At 39.8% G+C, this 24,673-nt stretch overlaps 1 protein-coding gene across 1 annotated transcript in view; it reads right to left on the bottom strand.

Annotated features, from left to right (window-relative positions):
• The window catches only part of CD48 (CD48 molecule), a 30,478-nt gene extending 8,227 nt beyond the window's left edge, over positions 1–22,251 (bottom strand). The window contains exon 1 of the mRNA NM_001046002.1: positions 22,105–22,251. Coding sequence (NP_001039467.1) covers positions 22,105–22,186 — 82 coding nt within the window. The 5' untranslated portion in view covers positions 22,187–22,251. The remainder of the gene's footprint in view (positions 1–22,104) is intronic.
• Positions 22,252–24,673: the final 2,422 nt, after the last annotated feature.

Here is a 24,673-nt window from a genome sequence, read left to right as displayed (position 1 = left end):
CATTCTATTACTCTTTATATCCTTAATTAACATTTAATTAAGCAATTGTTTCCTGATCTTCGCCTACGCCGTCTCTCCTTCGAATACCCTGGATCAGCCGGGGCTGGTCCCCGGCAGGTGGCGCCCGAGACAGGGATTTTCGAAGGTAAGCTCCCCAAAGCAATCAGAGCCATCAGCCCTATTGCTCCCCGTTCTCGGAACAACTGGGTCACCAGCCCTCTTGTTCCCCCATGGAGCAGTTTGGGTGACCAGCCCTACTGCTCCTCCCTCGGAACAGTTTGGGCCATCAGCCTACTGTTCCTCCCCCGGAACAATCTGGGTCACCAGCCCTATTGTTCTTCCAGTGTTCGGGACGGCTAGGACCCCACTCAAGGGTGCCGCGGACCCCCCTGTAGGATAGACAGGGCGAGAGGAGTGGGAAGTGTTGAAAGTGTTAAAAGAGTTAGACTTAGAGAGAGAAAACGGTTTCTGAAGTTAAAAGGCCAAAGAAGAGCCTGATCTTTTAAAAGCTAAAAGCTTTATCTTCTATTATACTTAATTTTCTGACATGGGTAACACGAAACTAAGAATGGCAACTCTTTATGTAATCTTGAAACTGTTAAAGAGGCTACTGTTAATTTAGATACTTGGGTGAAGGTAAAAAACAACTAAAAACTTATCCTATAAATATGATTAAAAATGTTCTGGACCCTCGTCATGAGGCCGTGGGATAGTCTATGGGAGAGGCTATAGCGGTGGATGGTAGTGGGTCTCCACCTTCTGCGCAGATCATATTTTCTGCCATTGACGAAGAAAAGGAGGGAGACTGTGCTCTACCTCCGGAGGAAGGAGAGGGCTTACAGGACGCTGCAGCCGGGCGCCCTGGAGAGCCCCCTCCCCCTCTACACAAACCTTTAAAAATTTATCCAACAATTTCTGGTTTAAGGCGACTACTCCACCTCCGCTTGCACCTCCCAGGGCCTAAAAATTCCCCAGTTTACATCCAAAGTCTCCCAGAGCATTGCATAAGGCTGAAAAAGATAAAAAAGATTTCTTTTAAACAAAGGAGCTTTTTTAAAAAAAAATACACAATATACAGAGCCTGCTCCTTGCAGAAAACCCCCTCAGGGGGGCCTCACCCAAGCAAAAAAAAAGAAAAACAAACAAACAAAAAAAAAGTGAAAAAGAAAAAAGGAAAGAAAATAGAGAAAGATCTAAAGATAGAGAAAGAGCTAGAGTGAAAAGGAGAGGAACGGAGAAGGAAGGAATCAGGGAACACAGCAAGATAGAGAAAGAAAGTTTAAAAAGGAGATAACAGAGAAAAAGATAGGGAGAAAGAAAAAAAAAGATTAGGGAAGAGAAGAGGGTAAAGGGAAAGAAACAAAAGAAAGAGAAGGGTAGCGAAAAATGAAGGGGGAGAAAAAAGTGAGAAAAGCAGGAAGAGAGGAAGAGAGAGACTGTAAGAGACGCTGTGACCAGGTGCCCTGGCGAGCTCCCCCCCCCACCCCCCCTGCGCAAATCTTAAAAAAAAAAAAAAAAAAAAACCAACTTATCCACCACTTTCTGATTTAAGGCCATTGCTGCCGCCTCCGTTTGCACCTTCCAGGGCCCAAGAGTTCCCCACTTTGCCCCCAAAGCTTCTCAAAGTGTTGCCTAAGCCTGAGGAAGATAAAAAGTTTTTTGAACAGTGGAGATTTTAAAACAGACTGCGTGCACAATATGCAGTGCTCCTTCACCCAGGCTAAGAAAAAAGCGGACAGTAAAGGGATTTAGCAACAATATTAACCCCGATAGGATTCCAATGGGAGTGGCTGGCCCCCTGCCTGAGGGCATTGTAGGACTTGTGCTAGGGTGTAGCTCGCTTTCCTTTCAAGAAATTTCGGTGGTGTATGGTGTGGTAGATTCTGATTATATTGGAGAAATTATAGTTTTGATCTCGCCGCTTACCAAAACTGCAAATTAATAAAGGTCAAAGAATAACACAGTTTTTGCTTTTACCTTATCAGGCAGGAAAAAACTTGACTTCTCAAGCTAAGAGCCACAGAGCATTTAGATTTAGTGATCTAGCTTTTTGGGTGCAGGAAATTACAGCTCCAAGGCCTTTAAAAGATCTTTTAATTCAAGAAAATAAAATGTCAGGGCTATTAGACACAGGAACAGACGTCTCTTAACATTGCTGGGAAAGACTGACCCAGCTCCTGGCCAACACATACTACTGAAAATGAGTTGAGATTAGAGAAACTGGTATGCGGGGTGGGAATGCTGTAGAGAAAAAGGCGAGGGAGAGTTTAAAACCTTGAAGAGTAGTGAGTTCCCCGTTGCTGGAAGTATTCAAGCAAATATTAGATGGTTGCTTGTCATCTAAAAAGCTATAGACCAGATTTAGGTTACAAAACGATAACTGGAGAAGCTTATAAACATGTTGTGCAACACCTCTTTACTTACTTCTCATATTTGGGTCAGCCAAAAGTTTTAAAAAACTGATAATGCCCCTTTGAAGCTGCGGAGAGATTGTTTACTAACTTTAAATGATTTCCAAAAATTATTAGGGGACATTAATTGGATATGCCCACATTTAAAACTGACTACTGCAGATTTAAAGCCTTTGTTTAATTGCTTAAAAAGCGATCCTAATTCCAGTTCTAAGAGAAAGTTGACTAATAAGACAGACGGCTCTTGTTAAAGTAGATGAGACTTTAAATGATCAGTTAATTAGGATTAATATTACCAAAAGATGAGATTAAATTATTCTTCCCACAAAACATACACCTACAGGATGCTTGTGACAAAAAGGCCCATTGGTTCCATCTACCAGTGACCCCAAGAAAAATAGTTTTATCTTATCCCCGCTTGGTGGCACAATTAATTATAAAAGGAGGAAAAAAGAAGTGTGGAACTTTTTAGAAAAGAAGTAGCAAATATAATAATTTCACTCCATAAGGATCAACTGCAAGTCTTTTATAAAATAGTGATCATTGGCAAGTTGCCCTGATAGATTTCAGGGGTCGAATTTTGTTTCATTTGCCCTCAAGCCCCCACGGTAGTTAAAAGTTCAAAAATGTTAGATTGGCAGTTTGAGGATACCTGTGGAACTTTCCAACCGTATGTAGTTCCTATGCTCCCCTTTACCCTATGGGGGAGGGACGTGCTGTCTCAAATAGGAGATACTCAGAGGAGGGTTTTCTCAATTTCTTAGTTATCAACAGGTGGTACAATGAACAATACTTTATATATTGTTATAAATACGTAATATAAATATATTTGCCTAACTACAGTTTGCCTAATTAGGTATGGGTATAAATAAAACAAAATAAAGGTATACCTAATTCTCTTTATAGATCTATACTTACTTAATTTGTATATAAATCAATATATGTATTATATATATACTGTATAATTAAATGTATATTGCAGTAATATAATGTGTGTGGCTGATATTAATTGGTATGGATTGATGTGCTGTGATGATATATGTTCTGTATGCTGTATAATTATATATGTGTGACATGTATTACTGCAGTACATTGGTTTGTGTTGGTTGGTATTGGCTGTGTGCGTGTTGTATTGCTGTAATATATATGAATTAATATATTAATTATAAGATTAATTCAAGTATATTGATTTATATATATTGTATGTCAATAAGTTTATCCTTGTTGCCATATATAAATACATTTTGCATTTAGGTATATCTGTATACCAAAATGAGATAAGGAGGTTATACATTTATTTAAATTTATAGAGACCTAAACTAAACATTAGACCTAAATTAACATATCTCTAAATTTATATTGTTAAAATGTAAATTTTAAAAATTAAATTGACAACTGCTTGACAATTCCTTTGCCATAAAACCCCCATAGGTGTAATTGGGGTGGCCAGACAAAAAATTGGTTTTATAGCAAAACGGCCCCCTAGAGTGGGTCCATCTTCCCGCTCAAACTAAAAAGGTAGTGGCTTCTTATCCGGGATTGATAGCTACTTTGATATTAAAGGAAAAAAGTGGAGCATTAAATTATTTGGTAAAGAGCCATCAGAAATTGTAATTCCATGTAATAAAGAACAACTTGATGCTCTTCTAATGTTTGATGAGGACTGGCAGGTTGCCATAGGAAATTATTGTGGTCAAATTCTGCATCATTTACCTTCGCATGTTTTGCTAAATTTTATATCCAGACATCCAGTTATTTTTCCTGTCAGATATAAACAATCTCCTATTCCAAATGCTCAAATAGTTTTTACTGATGGGTCAGCAAATGGTAAAGCCTCCATAGTTACTAAAAATCACCAAAAGGTTTTAGAAACACAGGAAACTTCAGCTCAAAGCGCCGAAATAACAGCAGTCATAGAGGCTTTTCCAATGTTTGCAGATGAGGAATTTAACCTTTATTCTGATTCTCAGTATATTGTCAGGTTGTTTCCACACATTGAAACTGCGGGTTTTGTCTGAAAATAAAACTACCATATTTCATTTGTTAACTAAATTACAGCAACAAATTTGGAAAACAAATAAAATATTTTTCATTGGACACATTTGGGCTCATTCCAGATTGCCCGGCCCTTAAAATGCCTTTAATGATTTGGCTAACTTGTTAACCAGAAATACAGTGGCTACTGTGATTGAAGAGGCCAGAGCCTCTCACTCACTTCATCATCAATACGCTACTGCTTTAAGATATCAATTCCACATTCCCAGAGAGACTGCTCAAGAAATTGTGCGTTCTTGCTTATATTGCCCCACTGTTTATAATAGTCTACCTATGGGAGTTAATCCTCGCGGTCTCAAACCTAACATATTCTGACAAATGGATGTAACTCATATCTCTTCATTTGGAAAACTTTTCTTTGTTCATGTAACTGCAGATACCTTTTCTCATGTCATTAATGCAACGTCTCGTACCGGAGAGGCAGTTAAAGATGTGATACAACATTTCTTTACTTGTTTTTCATATTTGAGCCTGCTAAAAGCTCTGAAAACTGACAATGCTCCTGCGTCTAAGTCTTTTCAGGAATTTTGTATAAAGTTTCAAATTAAACATAATACAGGTATCTCTTATAATCCCCAGGGACAGGCCATTGTTTAAAGAGCGCATCAAACATTAAAAATCCAAATTCAAAAACTAAAAGAAGGGGAGTTTAAGTATAGTTCTCCCCATCAAATCTTGCAACATGCTCTTTTCGTAATAAATATTCTAAATACTGATCTGGCTGGACTACTGCAATGCTTCGTCATTGGTGCCTGGAGCAATTAAATGCAAAACCATTAGTCAAATGGAAGGACCTCCTCTCAGGACAATGGAAGGGTCCTGACCCATTATTAACTAGCGGTCGAGGATGTGCTTGTATTTTTCCACAGGATGCAGATTCTCCAATTTAGATCCAAGACAGGTTGATTCGCCATGTTGCAGACCCCCAGACATCCAGTTCCCCCATTGCTTCGATCACAAAAGAGAAGCCCGCCAGAAGGGGAGACAAGATAAACATTGAGATCCTGGCACGACCGATGGGGCTGCTGCAGCGCGAACTCCAACCAGAAAAATAATTCTACTTATTCTGTTTTGGCTTGTCTACCCTCTCCTTATGTGTTTCTCTTTACCAATGGTTCTGGAAAACTTAATGTACATGTGACTTTCACTGGTGGACCCAATGTAGTGACTTGTGAACAATGCATGCTCTCATTTTGTTTAAACCCTCAATATAATGTTTGCTCTTTGGTAGTGTTACAATGTCCACCTTATCTTATGATGTAACCACTTATTGATATAACTATAGTCTTGCTGTGTTACAACAACTACAAGATTTAATGTGATCGCGACGATTTGTGGGCCTTACTTATTTTAGGAATATCAGCTTTAATAGCAGCAATTGCTTCTGTTACTGTGGCAGCAATATCATTGACTCAACAAGTGCATACTGCCCAATATGTTGATGCTATGTCTAAAAATGTCTCTTTAAGTCTAGCAACACAGGAAGTTATAGATAGAAAATTGGAGATGAGAGTAGACGCCTTAGAAGAGGCAATAATGCATATTGGGACTGAGTTACAGGCTTTAAAAGTGAAAATGGCTCTGTCTTGCCACGCTGATTACTGGTGGATATGCGTGACACCTTTAAAGGTAAACGAGACAGATTATGAATGGGAAAAAATCAAAAATCGTATCTCAGGTGTTTGGAACAGCTCTGACATTGGCCTGGACTTAGGGAAATTTCATAATCAAATACAGACCCTGGAACACTCTCGACTGGATTTTACCACCGCTGGAGCAGCTAATGACTTATTTCACACCTTCTCTAACTTTACTTCTGGAAAAAAACATTCTGTCTAATATCTTTAGTTCTAGTTTTGCTTCTCATAATCATTCTTCCTTGTATTGTCAGGATTCTTCAGCAGAACATTCAAAAGCTCGCGACTGAGCTGCCTCTGGCTGTTTTAAGAAATAAAAAAGGGGGAGGTGCGGGGAGCGAGCTCCGCCTCTGGCAAAGGTCATGAGGAAGGAGGCTTGGCATACGCAAAGGCGGGATCAAGCCTCAGGAGTCTCCCTGGAAATTCTCGAGCAATCTACCCCCAAAACCAGAGTCTGCCTACTTTCTGCTTTGTGCTTTCACCTACACCTCTGACTTTACGGGGGGCTGTCCCCCACTACCTCTCTGAAAAAAGTTAGCTTACAGCTCCAGTTAATAATTCCTGGGTGTGACAGTGTTTAACCTACAAACTCCTTTGGAAATCCTCTAGCCTGCCTGAATAGGTTTTTCCGGCCTCATGTGATTGTTCAGAGCCTCCCAACTGTGAGAGGCAGGAGATGTTCTAAACTGTCTAAACACAGATTCTTTTGAGTAGTTAAAAGATTGATTAGAAATTGTATTGGTGAAGGGATTTTCACTTGTTGGGCCAATGTTTGCTGCTAAGTTTCCATATCCCTTACCTGCTGTGTCCCTGGCAGTGTATTGATTAATATAATTGGTGAAAGTAGTAGCTTTAATGTTTGTAACCTGGGACCCTTGAGTTAATTCTTTTTCTTGTTATAGCCCACCACACCTTTGCGCTGTAGGAATGCAACTTTATCTAATGCTTTTGGAGGGTGGCTCCTGACCAATCACCTTTAGAGAAAAATAAGTTTTCTGAAGAAAAGGTCTTAAAATGTTAACAGGCCTCCGGGCCAGAAGATGATGCAAATCACCTAACTTTTGCATATGCTAAGTTTGCAGGAAGAAAGCCTGGCTTGCTGCCTGACTCTACCCCTTCCCCCATTATCCTTTATGCATAACTTAAGGTATAAAAGCTACTTTGGAAAATAAAGTACGGGCCTTGTTCACCGAAACTTGGTCTCACCATGTCGTTCTTTCTCTTACCTTCTGGCTGAATTATTCAGCCTCTTTTCTCCACTGAATTTCCTCACTGAGCTATCCTTATTTCAGCCTCTTTTCTTCACTGAATTTTACTGAGCTATCCTCATTCTATTACTCTTTATATCCTTAATTAACATTTAATTAAGCAATTGTTTCCTGATCTTCGCCTACGCCGTCTCTCCTTCGAATACCCTGGACCAGCCGGGGCTGGTCCCCGGCAAGAGAGGAAAGAGGAAATAAATCTCTATCACTCTTACCTCATGTACTGATACACAAAACCTCACATTGCTTAGCATTGTATTTACACCTACTTTTTGGGTTGGCCAAAAAGTTCATTTAGGTTTTCCCATAGGCTGTTACTTTCCACATGTCTATCATTTACAAAAATATTCTTTTGAATAAAAATTAAAAATGCCTATGTCCCCAGGTCTTTCAAGTTCCTAGTCATTACTCTTTCCAACTATCCATTGAACAGTTAGTTATGGAGCATTTAACCTATGCCTGTTTCATTCACAGACACATGTAGGCATTAATTTCCACAGTGCTTCTGATCGGTCCATCCCATACTCTATAATCTCTGTGACATAATCAATCAGTCCAAACAATGCTGGGAGCCAGCACGGGAGTTCCCACCCATGACAAGGTCATGCGGGAGAGCTGACAGGCAAGGCGAGTCCAGGGCTCAAGGGCCCCCCTGGTCTGCCTGAGCGTCTACCCCAAAACCAGAATCTGTTTTATTATTTCATGATTTTCACCAACTCTTCTGACATTAACGGGGGGCTATCCCCGACCACCTTCCCTGAAGAAAATTAACTTAGAGCTCTAGTTAATAATTTTCCTGGGCATAATAGGAGTGTTTCAATTCAAACCCCTCTGATGACTTTCTAGCTTGCCTGACAGGTTTGTTTGGACTCTTGCAGCTACGCGTGTGATTGTTCATAGCCTCCCAACCATGAGAGGCATGGGACCCTTAAGATATTCTAACAATGCAGAGCTTCTCAGAGAGTTAAAATTGTTAGAATAGAACTAGTAGAGGATTTCTTTGTTGAGCTAATGCTTGCTGCCAAGTTTCCATATCCCTTACCTACTGTGTCTCTGGGAGTGTATTTATTAATATAGTTGGTATATAGAAATGTAAGTAGTAGCTTTAATGTTTGTAACCTTTGACCCTGGAGTTAATTCTTTTCATGTTATAACCCATCACACTTTTGCCCTATAGGAATGCAACTTTATCTAATGCTTTTGGATGGTGGTGCCTGACTTTAGAATAATCACCTTTAGAGAAAAATAAGTTTTCTGAAGAAAGGGTCATAAAATGTTAACAAGCCTCCTGGCCAGAAGGTGATGTAAATCACCTAAAGCTTTTGCATATGATAAGTTTGCAGAAAGAAAGCCTGGCTTCGATAAGGATCAAGGACTGCTGACCTTGCATGACTCTACCCCTCCCCCCCATTATCCTCTATGCACAACTTAAGGTATAAAAACTACTTTGGAAAATAAAGTGTGGGCCATGCTCATCAAACTTGGTCTCCCCATGTTGTTTTCTCTTTCCTTTTCCTTTTCAGGCTGATTCCCTGGAGTGCAGGGGCCCTCTGCCTTCACTTTCCTGCCTGGGCTTCTAAGACCCACTCGAGAAGGTGCCTAAGGTGGGGCACATTCAGCTATTCGAGAGGGCGCCTGCGGCCTACGTGAACAGAGCAAGTCCCGTGCTGGGGCTTTATTGGCTTTCTGCATAAACCAAGGAATATCAGCCTCTTTTCTCTCCTCTATTTTCTTAACTGCAAATATCTTTCCTTATCTCTTTCTCTATTTCTCTCAGTCGCTGACGCCGTCCTCCCGAGGGAACCCCTGATCCAGCCAGGGCAGGACCCCGGCAAAACAACAATATTTGAACAATGACTACATGCCAGGTCATGTGCTAGGCTCCAACACCAGCAATGTAGACTGTCTCTCACCTCTTAGACCATACATTCTCTTTAGGATTTCAAAATTACTGGACATGTATTCTAGACTTGTTCTCATTCCATTGCTTGTTTCCATATGAATTAATAAAAGTGGTGATAATAGACAGCCTAGGTCAGTGTTTTTCAGCCTTGGCACTATTGACATTTTGGGCCGGAGAATTCCTTGTGCAGAGACGTCTTTGTGTATTGTAAGATGTGTAGTAGCCTCCCTGGCCTCAGCTCACTAGATGCCAGTAACATCATTCCAGTTGTGATCTTCAAAAATGTCTCCAGACAATGCCAAATGCTCCCGGGGAGGCAAAAATCTTACCACCTTCATTCTGGTTGAAAACTGTTGGCTTAGGCATCCTTGGTAGACTTTCCATTGAGTCTCAAAAATATGCTGAAGAATATAACACAACCCACAATTAACCACTTTATTTCTAAGTAGGAAGTCACCGCCATCTACCAGGATGGCTTTTTTTTTTTTTTTTTTTAATCATTACTCATACGTGGTAAAGGAAGGGGGAAGGAAAGCTGCAACATCCTGTTCATGCCTATATCTTAAAACTCATATCATATTAAAGTAATCCATTTAATACCGATTACTTGCCTTTATCACCAGACTCGGAGAAGGCAATGGCACCCTACTCCAGTACTTTTGCCTGGAAAATCCCTAGAAGCTTCCTAAAGACAGAAAATGAGTCTTATGAATTAAACTCATTTCCATTGTAGTATGATAGTTAAGAACATGGGCTCTGGAATGAGACTATTCAAATCCTGACCCTGTCACTTATTAGCCGTGTAACTGCGAACATTTTACCTGACCTCTCTGCCTTCATTTGAGTTTATCTTACAGAGTTTGTGATGGTGAAGTTCATGTATCAAGTTTACTGAGTTAAAGGATGCCCAGATAGCTGGTAAAACACTCTTTCTGGATGGTCTGTAAGGTTTTTTCTAGCAGAGATTAGCATTTGAATCAGTAATTCAAATTTGACTGGGTAAAAAAGAAGATAACCCTCACCAATGTGGGTGAGCATCATCCAACCTGCTGAGTCCCAGAATTGGACTAAAAAGAAAGAATAAAAGCAAATTTCTTTCTTCTGTGAGCTGGGGTATTCCATCTTCTACCCTTGAACATCAGTGTCCCTGGTCCTTGGACCTTAGGACTTGAACTACAACCTAGACCACTGGCTTCCCTGAAGCCTCTTTGTGGAAGGATGAATGAAGTTGAGTCTACTGAGAATGAAGATTACAGAGTGTATAAACTAAAATTGTGAGTCTATATATTCTCAGATCTGTGGATTTCTATTGAAACTACACAAGTAACTTTCTTGGCCTTCATCTTACAGATGGCAGATCATGGGACTTCTCCAGAGAAGTACAGAATATGGATTATGCTTCCATAACCATGTGTGTGTGCTAAGTCACTTCAGTCATGTCTGACTCTGTGTGACCTCATGGACTGTAGCCCTCCAGGCGCCTCTGTCCCTGTCTATTCTCCAGGCAAGAATACTAGAGTGGATTGCCATTCCCTTCTCCAGGGTATCTTCCCGACCCAGGGATCAAACTGACATCTCTTATGTCTGACCTGCTATGGCAGGCGAGTTCTTTACAACTAGCACCACCTGGGAAACTGTGTGAGACTCATTCTATATATTTGTATATACCCCATTGATTCTTTTTCTCTAAAGAACCCTGACCCAGAGTAACACAAATAAAATGCTTAGGATATAATTTGATTAATTCAAATAATCAATACACATAAAATACTTAGTATAATACTTGGAAGATTCAGTTCAGTTCAGTCACTCAGTTGTGTCTGACTCTCTGCGACCCCATGAATCGCAGCACACCAGGTCTCCCTGTCCATCACCAACTCCTGGAGTTCATTCAAACTCATGTCCATCGAGTTGGTGATGCCATCCAGCCATCTCATCCTCTGTTGTCCCCTTCTCCTCCTGCCCCCAATCCTTCCCAGCATTCAGGGTCTTTTGCAATGAGTCAACTCTTCTCATGAGGTGGCCAAAGTACTGGAGTTTCAGCTTTAGCATCAGTCCTTCCAATGAATATTCAGGACTGATCTCCTTTAGGATGGACTGGTTGGGTCTCCTTGCAGTCCAAGGGACTCTCAAGAGTCTTCTCCAACACCACAGTTCAAAAGCATCAATTCTTCAGCACTCAGCTTTCTTCACAGTCCAACTTTCACATCCATACATGACCACTGGAAAAACCATAGCCTTGACTAGACTGACCTTTGTTGGCAAAGTAATGTCTCTGCTTTTTAATATGCTATCTAGGTTGGTCATAACTTTTGGTTAGTAGATAATAAATGTCATGTATTGATTATTATTATTACCTACATTATTTTTGTATCCATAAATTCTATACTATGTATAAATTATTGAGATGTTTAACACCTGCCATTGAACTCATTTTATTGTGCCAAAACAGTGGTAAAATAAGGACTAGAACTTTTTTAGGAACGAATGCCTATCTGTGAATCTGAAAGTGTAGAATGTGGTGGAAGGGGGCAAAAAAAAAAAAAAAAAAAAAAATTGCAGCAACTCCTGTAGAGGCTTTTACTTATAAGCTAAATCTAGTAAAATACATAAGCATGCACAAAAGACAAACAAACCAGGTCTTTGGTTAGGACATGTGATGATAAGAAAGAGTCCCCAGCACCATGGTAAGACCAGAGAACTTACCTGAAACTTCCCTGGGCAAAGAAAAATGGGAATGAACTCAATAAGGAATAAAGAATACAGGGCATATAGACTGAAGTTATGATTTAAACTCAGTTATAATATACATTATTTATCCATGTGAAAATGAAGTCTGCTTTATAATAATAAAGCAGGGAACATTTCATGCAAAGACAGGCACAATAAAGGACAGAAATGGTATGGTCCTAACAGAAGCAGAAGATATTGAGAAGAGGTGGCAAGAACACTCAGAAGAACTATACGAAAAAGATCTTAATGACCCAGATAACCACAATGGTGTGATCACTCATCTAGAGCCAGAATTCTGGAATGCGAAGTCAAGTGGGCTTAGGAAGCATGACTTAGAACAAAGCTAGTGGAGGCAATAGAATTCCAGTTGAGCTAACCCTAAAAGATGATGCTGTGAAAGTGCTGCACTCAATACACCAGCAAATTTGGAAAACTCAGCAGTGGCCACCAGACTGGAAAATGTCAGTTTTCATCCCAATCCCAAAGAAAGGCAATGTCAAAGAATGTTTGAACTACCGCACAATTGCACTCATCTCACACGACTTGCAAAGTAATGCTCAAAATTCTCGAAGGGAGGCTTCAACAGTATGTGAACCAAGAACTTCCAGATATTCAAGCTGGATTTAGAAAAGACAAAGGAACCAGAGATCAAATTGCCAACATCTATTGGATCATAGAAAAAGCAAAAGAATTCCAGAAAAACATCTACTTCTGCTTTATTGACTACACCAAAGCCTTGACTGTGTGGATCACAACAAACTGTGGAAAATTCTGAAAGAGATGGGAATACCAGACCACCTTACCTGCTTCCTGAGAAACCTGTATGCAGATCAAGAAGCAACAGTTAGAACTGGACATGAAACAATGAACTGGTTCAAAATTGAGAAAGGAGTACATCAAAGCTGTATATTGTCACCCTGCTTATTTAACTTATATGCAGAGTACATCATGAGAAATGCCGGGCTGGATGAAACCCAAGTAGGAATCAAGATTGCCAGGAGAAATATCAATAACCTCATATATGCAGATGATACCACTGTTATGGCAGAAAACGAAGAGAAACTGAAGAGCCTCTTGATGAAAAGTGAAAGAGGAGAATGAAAAAGTTGGCTTAAAACTCAACACTCAAAAAACTAAGACCATGGCATCTAATCCCATCACTTCATGGCAAATAGATGGGGAAAAAATGGAAAAAATGTTTCTTGGGCTCCAAAATCATTGCAGATGGTGACTGCAGCCATGAAATTAAAAGACGCTTGCTCCTTGGAAGAAAAGCTATGACAGACCTAGACAGTATATTAAAAGGCAGAGACATCACTTTTCCGACAGACTTCCGTCTAGTCAAAGCTATGGTTTTTCCGGTAGTTCAAAGCTATAGTTTTTCCAGTAGTCAAGTATGAATATGAGAGTTGGACCATAAAGAAGGCTGAGTGCCGAATAATTGATGCTTTTGAATGGTGGTGCTGTAGAAGACTCTTGAGAGTCCCTTGGACCACAGGGAGATCAAACCAGCCAATCCTAAAGGAAATCAACCCTGAATATTCATTGGAAGGACTGATGCTGAAGCTGAAACTCCAATACTTTGGCCACCTGATGCAAAGAGCTGACTCTTGGAAAAGACCCTAATGCTGGGAAAGATTGAAGGCAGGAAGAGAAGGGGATGACAGAGGATGAGGTGATTGGATGGCATCATTGACTCAAAGGACATGAGTTTGAGCAACCTCCAAGAGTTGGTGAAGGACAGGGAAGCCTGGCATGCTGCAGTCCATGGGGTCACAAAGAGTCAGACATGACTGAGCGACTGAACTGAATTTACAACATTAAGATCTTGTTTGTCCAGGATATCCCCAACACATTCCAAAGAACTTCAAACTAAAGTGTGAGGAGGAGGGAGAAGCTATAACAGAGTCACTGAAATTGTGAACATTTCAAAGGTGAACACCATGTCTTACTCAATTTTGAATCCCCAGAATACTTGGCCCACATTTATTGTTTAGTATAGAATGGATGGGACAAAAATCCATACATAAGTGCTTCCATTCATCTCCTCATAACCTCCAAGTAGTCATATTTTTATCCCACTTAGCTTCCTTTTGCTTGGTATGTGTGTGTGTTAGTTGCTCAGTCATGTCTGACTCTTTGCAGGCTCTTCTGTCCATGGGATTTTCCAGGCAAGAATACTGGAATGGGTTGCTGTTTCCTCCTCCAGGGGATCTTCTTGACCCAGAGATCAAACCTGTGTCTCTGCATTGCAGGTGGATTCTTTATCACTGGGCCATCTAGGAAGCCCTCCTCTTGCTTATTTCTTAAGATTTGTTTGACATTTATGAGGAACCACTCGAGTTGGTTTAGAAAATAGAGGTTCTATAACATTATGGCTCAAGAGAATGAGAATCTCTGAGCTGCAGAGGAATGGAATAGTTTGAGAAGACTGAAGAGGGCAGATAAGTGTATGATAGGAAGTATTGCTATAGCTTATAAATTGGATTCCTTTTAACATCTTTTGAGAGACTTCAGGTAGAAATTTGAGTTATTTTTAATTACTTATGAACAATGAACTGTGTTTCTTAAGTATCATAATGTGCCCACCTGGGCCAGTGTAGCAGCCCTGTCTTATGGTTGTGTGTGTGAGTCACTTAGTTGTGTCCAACTCTCTGTAACCCCATGGATTGTAGCCTGCCAGGCTCCTCTGTCAATGGTATTCCCAAGCAAGAATATTGGAGTCAGTAGACATTCCCTTCTTTAGGGGATCTTCCTGTCCCAGGGATTGAACCTGGGACTCTGGCACTGCGGGCAGATTCTCTACCATCTGAGGCACCAGGGAAGTCTTATGGTTGGGTCCTGGATAAAAGGATAAAAGATGACTATTATGACATATACAGCAGAGGAGCAGTGAAGAAGCTGCCCAGAAAGTTATTTCTCAAAAGAACAACATAAAAGAGAGCTTAGTCTATCATTCATGGTTTTAGACATCTACAAATCAATGAAAAGCAGCTAAGAGAAACCTTGAAATAAAAACCCAGCAGCCTCAAATGGGCTGAGACTCATGCTTGAGAATAGCAAAGGAAAAGTGAGTTTTGGGGAAAGGATATGAAAAAAGAAAGAATATAGGTATACATATAGCTTCCCTGGTAGCTCAGCTGGTAAAGAATCCACCTGCAATGTGGGAGACCTGGGTTTGATCCCTGAGTTGGGAAAATTCCCTGGAGAAGGGAAAGGCTACCCACACCAGTATTCTGGCCTGGAGAATTCCATGGGTTGTATAGTCCATGGGGTTGAAAAGAGTCGGACACGACTGAGCAACTTTCACTTTCACTTTCATATGTATAGTAGAATCACTTCACTGTACACCTGAAGCTAACACAATATTGTAAATCAACTATACTCCAATATAAAATAAAAATTAATTTAAAAAGGAGAAGTAAGTTTTGTTATGAAATGTCTAATGAAAGTGTGGCCTTAAAAAGCCACATAAAGATAGAAACAGTAGAAAGAATACTTGATTAACCATTAAAAAATGGAAAAAATTCTACTCTTCTAAAAGGATCCTATAATCCAGTCACAAGTTGAATAAAGATGCATTAATATTACTATTATAATATAGATTGCAAAAATTAACATACAGACATTGTAGTGCAATTTGAGATATCAAAGTGGTGGTTTAGTCTATTACAGAGGATTTTCTAGTAAATTCAGATAAATTCATTGATATTTTCCTTTTATTGTTGTTATTGTTCAGTCACTCAGTCATGTCTGACTCTTTGCGACCCCATGGACTGCAGCACTCCAGGCTTCCCTGTCCTTTACCATCTCCCAGAGCTTGTTCAAACTCATGTCCATTGAGTTGGTGATGCCATCAAACCATATTGTCCTCTGTCATCCCCTTCTTCTCCTGCTTTCCATCTTTCCCAGCATCAGGGTCTTTTCTAATAAGTCAGCCCTTTGCATTAAGTGGCCAAAGTATTGGAGTTTCAGCTTTAGCATCAGTCCTTCCAATGAATATTCAGGGTTGATTTCTTTTAGGATTGACTGGTTTGATCTCCTTGCAGTCCAAGGGACTCTCAAGAGTCTTCTCCAGCACCACAGTTCAAAAGCATTGGTTCTTCAGTGCTCAGCTTTCTTTATAGTCCAACTCTCACATCCATACATGACCACTGGAAAAACCATAGCTTTGACTAGATGGACTTTTGTCAGCAAAGTAATGTCTCTGCTTTTTAATATGGTTTGTCATAGCTTTTATTCCAAGGAGCAAGCTCTTTTAATATCATGACTGCAGTTACTATCTTCAGTGATTTTGGAGCTCAAGAAGATAAAGTCCGTCACTTTTTCCATTTTTTCCCCATCTATTTGCCATGAATAGATGGGACCAGATGCCATGATCTTAGTTTTTTGAATGTTGAGTTTTAAGCCAGTTTTTCACTTTCCCCTTTTCCCTTCATCACGTGGCTCTTTAACTCCTCTTTGCTTTCTGCCATAAGGGTGGTGTCATCAGCATATCTGAGGTTATTTATATTTCTCCCAGCAATCTTGATTCCTGCTTGTGCTTCATCCAGCCAAGCATTTCACATGATGTACTTTGCATATAAGTTAAATAAGCAGGGTGACAGTATATAGTCTTGACGTATTCTTTTCTCAATTTTGAACCAGTCCATTATTCCATGTCCAGTTCTAACTGTTGCCTCTTGACCTGCATACAGGTTTCTCAGGAAGCAGGTAAGATGATCTGGTGTTCCTATCTCCTTAACAGTTTTCCAAAGTTTATTGTGATCCACACAGTCAAAGGTTGTGTCAATGAACCATAGTCAATGAAGCAAAAGTAGATGTTTTTCTGGAATTCTCTTGCTTTTTCTATGATCCAATGAATGTTGGCAATTTGATCTTTGGTTCCTCTGCCTTTTTTAAATCCAGCTTGAATATCTGGAAATTCTCGGTTCACATACTGTTGAAGCCTCCCTTCGAGAATTTTGAGCATTACTTTGCTAGTGTGTGAGATGAATACAATGGTGTGGTAGTTCAAACATTTTTTGGCATTGCCTTTCTTTGGGACTGGAAGAAAAACACCTTTTCCAGTCCTGAGGCCACTAATGAGTTTTCCAAATTTGCTTGCATATTGAGTGCAGCACTCTCACAGCATCATCTTTCAGGATTTGAAATAGCTCAGCTCAAATTCCATTACTTCCACTAGCTTTGTTTGTAGTGATGCTTCCTAAGGTCCACTTGACTTCACACTCCAGGATGTCTGGCTCTAGATGAGTGATCACACCATCATGGTTTTTCTGGATCATTAAGATCTTTTTTGTATAGTTCCTCTGTGTATTTTTTGCCACCTCTTCTTAATATCTTTTGCCTCTGTTAGGTCCATACCATTTCTGTACTTTATTTTGGCCATCTTTGCCAAATGAAATGTTCCCTTGATATCTCTAATTTTCTTGAAGAGATCTCTAGTCTCTCCTATTCTATTGTTTTCCTCTATTTCTTTACTTTGATCACTTTAGGAAGGGTTTCATGTTTCTCCTTGCTATTCTTTGGAACTCTGCATTCAGATGGGTGTATCTTTCCTTTTCTCCTTTGCCTTTCAGTTCTCTTCTTTTCACAGCTTTTTGTAAGGCCTCCTCAGACAACCATTTTGCATTGTTGCATTTCTTTTTCTTGGAGACGGTTTTGATCACCACCTCCTGTACAATGTTATGAACCTCCATCCATAGTTCCTCAGGCACTCTGTCTATCAGATCTAATCCCTTGAATATATTTGTCACTTCCACTGTACAATTGCAAGGGATTTAATTTAGGTCATACCTGCATGGCCTGGTAATTTTCCCTACTTTCTTCAACTTACTTCTGAATTTTGCAATAAGGATTTCATGATCTAAGCCACAGTCAGCTCCCAGTCTTGTTTTTGCTGATTGTATAGAGCTTCTTCATCTTCAGCTACAAATAATATAATCATTCTGATTTCAGTATTGACCATCTGGTGATGTCCGTGTGTAGAGTTGTCTCTTGTGTTGTTGGAAGAAGGTGTTTGTTATGAGCAGTGTGTTCTTTTGGCAGAACTCTGTTGGACTTCTCCCTGCTTCATTTTGTACTCCAAAGCTAAACTTGCCTGCCTCTTCAGGTCTCTCTTGACTTCCTACTTATAAATAAATATATATATATTTTTTATATATATTTTTATATATATATTTATTTATATTATAAATATATTATAATAATTATATATATTAAATAAATAATTATATATTAAATAAATTATATATTATATATATATTATATATATATATAATAAATTATATATTAAATAAAAATATATATAAAATTATATATATTATAATATTTTTATTATATTTATTTATAATATATTATATTATATATATATTATTATTATTATATTATTATTATATTATATATATATAATATAATTAAATAATATAATATAATTAATTATATTAATATAATAATAATATATTATTAATATATTAATATATATTATATATATAATATATTATATATATATATAATATATAATATATATATACAATATAAATATAATATATTTATTATATATTTTTATATAAATAAATATATATATATTTCTTTTTATAATATATTTGTTTTTTTTAGTTTTTAAAGTAAATTGAAAAACATTTTTATTTGCCTTTTAACAATTCCATATTTTATTAGATAGAAAACTACTTAAAGTACTACTTTGATTTAATTCTAACAATAAGTAGTTGTTCATGTATCTGAATGCTTAGGATAAAGTAACTGTATTTATGTGCAGTTTATAAATGAGGCAGACCTTTCCTATGCTTACGCATGTTTCTTGTCTATAGAAAAGTAAAACTGAAATGGTATAGGGGAGGGGAATCAGATCAAAAGAAGTAGTAATTTCATACAAAAAAGTCTACCCAGGGAGAAGAAGGAAGTGCTAAAGGGGAAATTCTAAAGCAAGTCATGTCATTTCTCGTAAAATTTTAAGAACCAAAAGAGATGTTTTAAAGATACTGACATGGAGTTATATGCAACTCTTTAGTGAGATAAACTGTTTAGCAAACCTGTACAAACCTTTCAGAGAAGCAATTTCGCAACAGACATCAAGAGTTCAGATGTGTGTCATGGGGGCAAGATGAAGAATGCAGTGCTGTTTCCTGAGATGGGAAGTCTCATGAATTTAATTGGCCAGATGACAGTGACCAAATGCATAGTGAGGAAGCCCCAGGTTTGTGGAGGCTTATTACACAGCAATAGATAGCTGGAACAAAGATGAGGAGTTAGATTTTGGAAATGTGCTTGAAGATGTTTAAAAAGCAGAGATTCAGTTCTGTGGCCCAGGAGAGAGCACTGGGCTTTGGAATTTCCTTATGATATTCCTGGGTCTTATCTATCTCAAATTGTATGTGGTCACAATCACAGAGCATTTTCACATTCTTTATTTCATTGATCTTAATAATAAACCCTTGAAAAAATGGGGAGCGTATCATTATACCCATAATAGAGTTGAGAAAATTGAGACTCAGGAAGATTTTACAATTTATAGGAAACCCCATGGCTTAGAACTCAGAACATAGGTCTTAAAGCAATTATCCTCCAATTGATAATAAAATTAAGAAAAAAGAAGATAAGTCTTCTGATTCCCAGAAAAGGCTATTTCTACTGCACTTTGTTGTGCTAGAGGGAGACAGGGAAGATGCCTGCCAGTGAGGAGTGGGCCCAGAGATCAGAGAGCTGAGAAACTCAAGTCTGAGGAGGGCCAAAGGAGGAGATTTAAAAAATACTTCTCAAATTTCTCCACAAAAACATACATTACTGGGAAAGAAACAATAATGATACCCCCAGGAAGATCTGGACAGATAGCCTGAAAGGAAGTTCTTTGATGTCATTCATTCATAGGATTAACAATTATTTATTGAGCCCATGCCACGTGTTAGGCACTGTATTAGGTTCAGCAATGGACAAGGTCCCTGCGGTCACAGAGCTCCAGGAAACAGACAACCAAGCAGTTCACCAATCATAACCTGGAACCTGAGGCTTCTAGGAGGAAGTGACACAAGAATGGGCGGAGCTGGAGAGGGGGCATGCAGGACATTTCAGGCAGAAGGAAAGGCATGTATATTGGCCTAGAGGCAGGAGAGAAAGCACCTCCTCCAAGGCAAACTGCAAAGTTAAATTCAGATGAAATGTGGTTATGGGGTGTTGTTTTATCACTCAGTCATGTCCAACTCTTTTGTGACCCCATGGACTGTTGTCCACCAGGCTCCTGAGCCCTTGAGTTTTCCCAGGCAAGAATACTGGAGTAGGTTGCCATTTCCTTCTCCAGGGGATCTTCCTGACCCAGGGATTGAACCCACATCTCCTGCATTGGCAGGTGGGTTTTTTGTAAAACCACTGTGCCACCAGGCTTTGGGATGAGGGAATCATAAACCGAAGATAAAAGAACTATCTGTAGGCATACTCTGGACATGAAGAGATTTAGACACAATGGCCTCATGTCTAAAGAAAGTGCTGAAATAGCCCGCTTCTCTTGGCATTTCTATCTTCCCCAACTATTGGATGAATACTTCATACCAGCCCCTACTCCCAAGATCATATTAGTGACCTATGAGTTGAGTAAGCCCCATGGAGCTCTCACATAGCAACAAGCAGCCTGAAGATATCTTGTCTCTAGACTTAGTGTAGGGGAGCAGAATGTGCCACACTAATATACGTCTCTTTGGCATATTAATTGTTTTAAGCTGGTTGTTTTCTAAGGAAATAGCAGACATGGTAAACATTCTGAAAACCTTGTACGAGTTACCCTTTCGTAAGAAACATTTATATTTGTAAGGGAAATCTCCATTAATAAAGGTATCTCCCTCTCTGTACCAGAAGAGGAGGAGGACCAAATCTCTAGAAACTCTTATCAGTGGAGAAGGCACTAACTTAAATCTGCCTAACAAACTTACCCTTATTTGCTGTGCTTTTCCTGATAACCTCCCAGAACTGTCACCCTCAACATTCTCTTTCGTCTTCAGCAGAGGATGGTACTTAAGATGAGGGCTTCAGCCATTTTAGCGAGTTACTTGTTTTTTCTGGGTTTCACCCATGTACACAATATTAAACTCTGATTTTCTCTTGTTAGCTTATCTCATGTCAATTTAATTCTTACACCAGTCAGAGATCCTAGAAGGGCAGAGAAAATTTTCTTCCTCCCCCAAAGCCAGTCATAAACCAGATCCAATGTTCTGCCACCCTGAGAGGCCTTGCATGAGTAGCCAACAGGATTTCCTTTAAGTATTGCTATCTCATCTGCCTCAGAATCACATACTATCATAATTTTAAAATGCTATTTTGTTTCCCATGCTCAAACTCACTTTTACTCATTTTTTCCATAGTAGTGAACATTAAAGCACCTTTAATGAAAAAGACATAAATATTTATTAGGGGAAATAGCGAGAAAGGCAATAGCTTAGTTCTCAGTTCTCAGCTGACCTAGGAAGACAGGTAGTGGAGGGCTGGACAACTGTAACAGGAAAAGGAAAGTTGCCACACAGGGGATCAGAACACAACCATGGCAGGATGAACCTTAACTCTTAATCAGATGTTCCAGGGTTTCCCTGCTACTGAGGCCTCTGCTCAGACTCTCACTCAGTGACCCTAGACAGAGCCATCCTTCCCAAGTTTCCTTTCCCACAATTTTGATTTCTCTCTGGAGCAATGACATTATTTACTTTTGCTCATGAAACAACTCCTTGCATAGACAGAGGTCTCAAAGAATGCCTCAAGGATCACGGCACCCCTGAGCCTACAATGTGGCAGCTACCCATGCAGCTTTCTGTTATTTGTTATGCAAAGAGACTTCACAGATGACAAACCATAGCACTAAATGTGAGAGGACTACTTCTCCATCTCACCAAAGTTCTATTTTTGTTGCTTCCCCTTGAGAAAAGAGATGGAGCCTGATTTTCCAAAGCTTAAGGAAGAATCCCCAACCCCGCTGCCAGGATGCAAATCCTTGCTGCCTGGAACCACTACTCCACTTCAGGTGGAGACACGCCCCGTATTCCCTTTTCCATCTGACTGGGCCTCCAGTGCACAGTTACAGGCAGACAATCTGTGGAAAGTACCTTGTATGCTGATTGCCAGGAACAAGTGAGGCAGCAGTAGAATTTCCAGACTCAGAGACCACTCCCGCCTTCTGGAGCACATACTCCTCTTCTCCAGAACTTTACGGGAACTCTGGACACAGACCAGAGCCAAGCCAGAAAGAGACCAAAGGCACCTTTAATTCAAGGCTTAAGGTTAGACGTCTCCACCCAGAAACTCATGGGTGGGGCCTGGGGACCAAAAACAGGAAGCCCCATCGCTTTTTTTTTTTTTTTTTTAATTAAACCACTAAGAAACTAAGAAACTAAGAACAGACTTGCGGATATGGTGGCAGAGGGAGAGGGTGGGACGAATTGAGAGAGTAGCTCTGAAACACCCATTTGCCGGGGTCCGGCCCCGGTGGATCCAGGGAATTCGAAGTGGGGACGGCGTCGGCGAGGATCAGGAAACAATTGCTTAATTAAACGTTAATTAAGGATATAAAGAGTAATAGAATGAGGATAGCTCAGTGAGGAAATTCAGTGGAGAAAAGAAGCTGAATAATTCAGCCAGAAGGTAAGAGAAAGAACGACATGGTGAGACCAAGTTTCGGTGAACAAGGCCCGCACTTTAATTTCCAAAGTAGTTTTTATACCTTAAGTTATGCATAGAGGATAATGGGGGAAGGGGTAGAGTCATGCAGTAAGCCAGGCTTTCTTCCTGCAAACTTATCATATGCAAAAGTTTCGGTGATTTGCATCATCTTCTGGCCCGGAGGCCTTTTTCTCTAAAGGTGATTATTCTAAAGTCAGGCGCCAGCCTCCAAAAAGCATTAGATAAAGTTGCATTCCTACAGAGCAAAGGTGTGGTGGGGTATAACAAGAAAAAGAATTAATTCAAGGGTCCCAGGTTACAAACATTAAAGCTACTATTTCCACCAATTATATTAATCAATACACTGCCAGGGACACAGCAGGTAAGGGATATGGAGACTTAGCAGCAAACATTGGCCCAACAAGTGAAAATCCCTTCACCAATACAATTTCTAATCAATCTTTTAACTGCTCAAAGGAATCTGTATTTAGACAGTTTAGAACATCTCATGCCTCTCACAGTTTGGAGGCTCTGAGCAATCACATGTGGCCGGAAAAACCTATTCAGGCAGGCTAGAGGACTTCCAAGGGAGTTTGTAGGTTGAAACACTGTCACACCCAGGAATTATTAACTGGAGCTGTAAGCTAACTCTTTTTTCAGAGAGGTAGTGGGGGACAGCCCCCCGTAAAGTCAGAGGTGTAGGTGAAAGCACAAAGCAGAAAGTAGGCAGACTCTGGTTTTGGGGGTAGATTGCTTGAGAATTTCCAGGGAGACTCCTGAGGCTTGATCCCGCCTTTGCGTATGCCAAGCCTCCTTCCTCATGACCTTTGCCAGGGGCGGAGCTCGCTCCCCGCACCCATTACCATATGTAAAACTAGACAGTTGGTGGACATTTTCAGTATGACTCAGGGAGCAAATGACAACCTAGAGGGGTGGGATGGGGTGAGAGGTGGGAGGGAGGGCCACGAGGGTGGAAATATACATATACATGTAGCTGGTTCATGTTGATATATGGTGGAAATGAACACAATGTTGTAACGCAATTATCCTTCAATTTAAAATAAATTTAAATTAAAAAAAAAAAAACAATTTTGTTTGAATGTGTGTTAGTTTTCTTTTCTGGTGAGAGGATCCATAGATTCCAATGGTTTTCAGAGGGATTGGTACTCAGGAAAGGTTAAAGACCCCTGATAGTGAATATCTGCTTTTGGTTTCCCAGCCAGGAAACACCCTGATTAACCAGAGTACCCACCCAAGGGGATTTCTGACCTGAGCCAACTCTAAATCACGTGAGGAGTAGAAAGTAGATCATGTGTGGCATAGGCTGGTTGCACAAAATGTGGGAAATCAGACCTACACAGTTTGAGTACTGGTCTCCCCCACCCACACCCAGGCTCTTCCTGCCTTTTGGGTAAGTTCACTATTTAAACCTTTACATTGGCCTACCCACTGAACATTAGTATTATTATTATTAACCTATATTCAAATATTGTATTACTAACCTATTATCAAAGGTTATTTGACCCAAATGAATGTATTCTGCACCCTTGTGGTCAAAGAGTTTCAGGCCCATCCCTCTTGAATCTAAATGAATTAGTCGCCCACCCAGGACACTTTGAAGACCCATAAGGAAAGTCACAGTCCCTGATATACCATATTTGTAGCAATTTCAGACTGGGGACATTTCTGATTTTCAACATGGAGATGACCAATAAAAACACCACTCTCCTCAATCTGTGAACTCCTGTCTTGGAAGTAGTTACCCTCCCCAAAATATCAGCATGGGGAAATGGAGTCAGCTCACTACTGGAAACTGCATATGACACCCTATTTACCTGATCATATTGGAGCCCTGTGAGGTGAGGAAACAGGTATTACTACTTGTATTTTATAACTGAAACTCAGGGTCAGATTTTCCTGAGGTCATGTGCAGCTCCAGTCAAACCCAGTCTTCTTCACTCAGCTCTTCCCCTCATGTAAGCTACAGTAAATCTTTGGACTAGAAGAAAAGATGAG

This window comes from Bos taurus, chromosome 3 (assembly GCF_002263795.3).
Source record: "Bos taurus isolate L1 Dominette 01449 registration number 42190680 breed Hereford chromosome 3, ARS-UCD2.0, whole genome shotgun sequence".
Taxonomy (NCBI): Eukaryota; Metazoa; Chordata; class Mammalia; order Artiodactyla; family Bovidae; genus Bos; species Bos taurus.
Note: the sequence above shows the minus strand (reverse complement) of the source record. Positions and strands in the feature narration are given on the sequence as shown.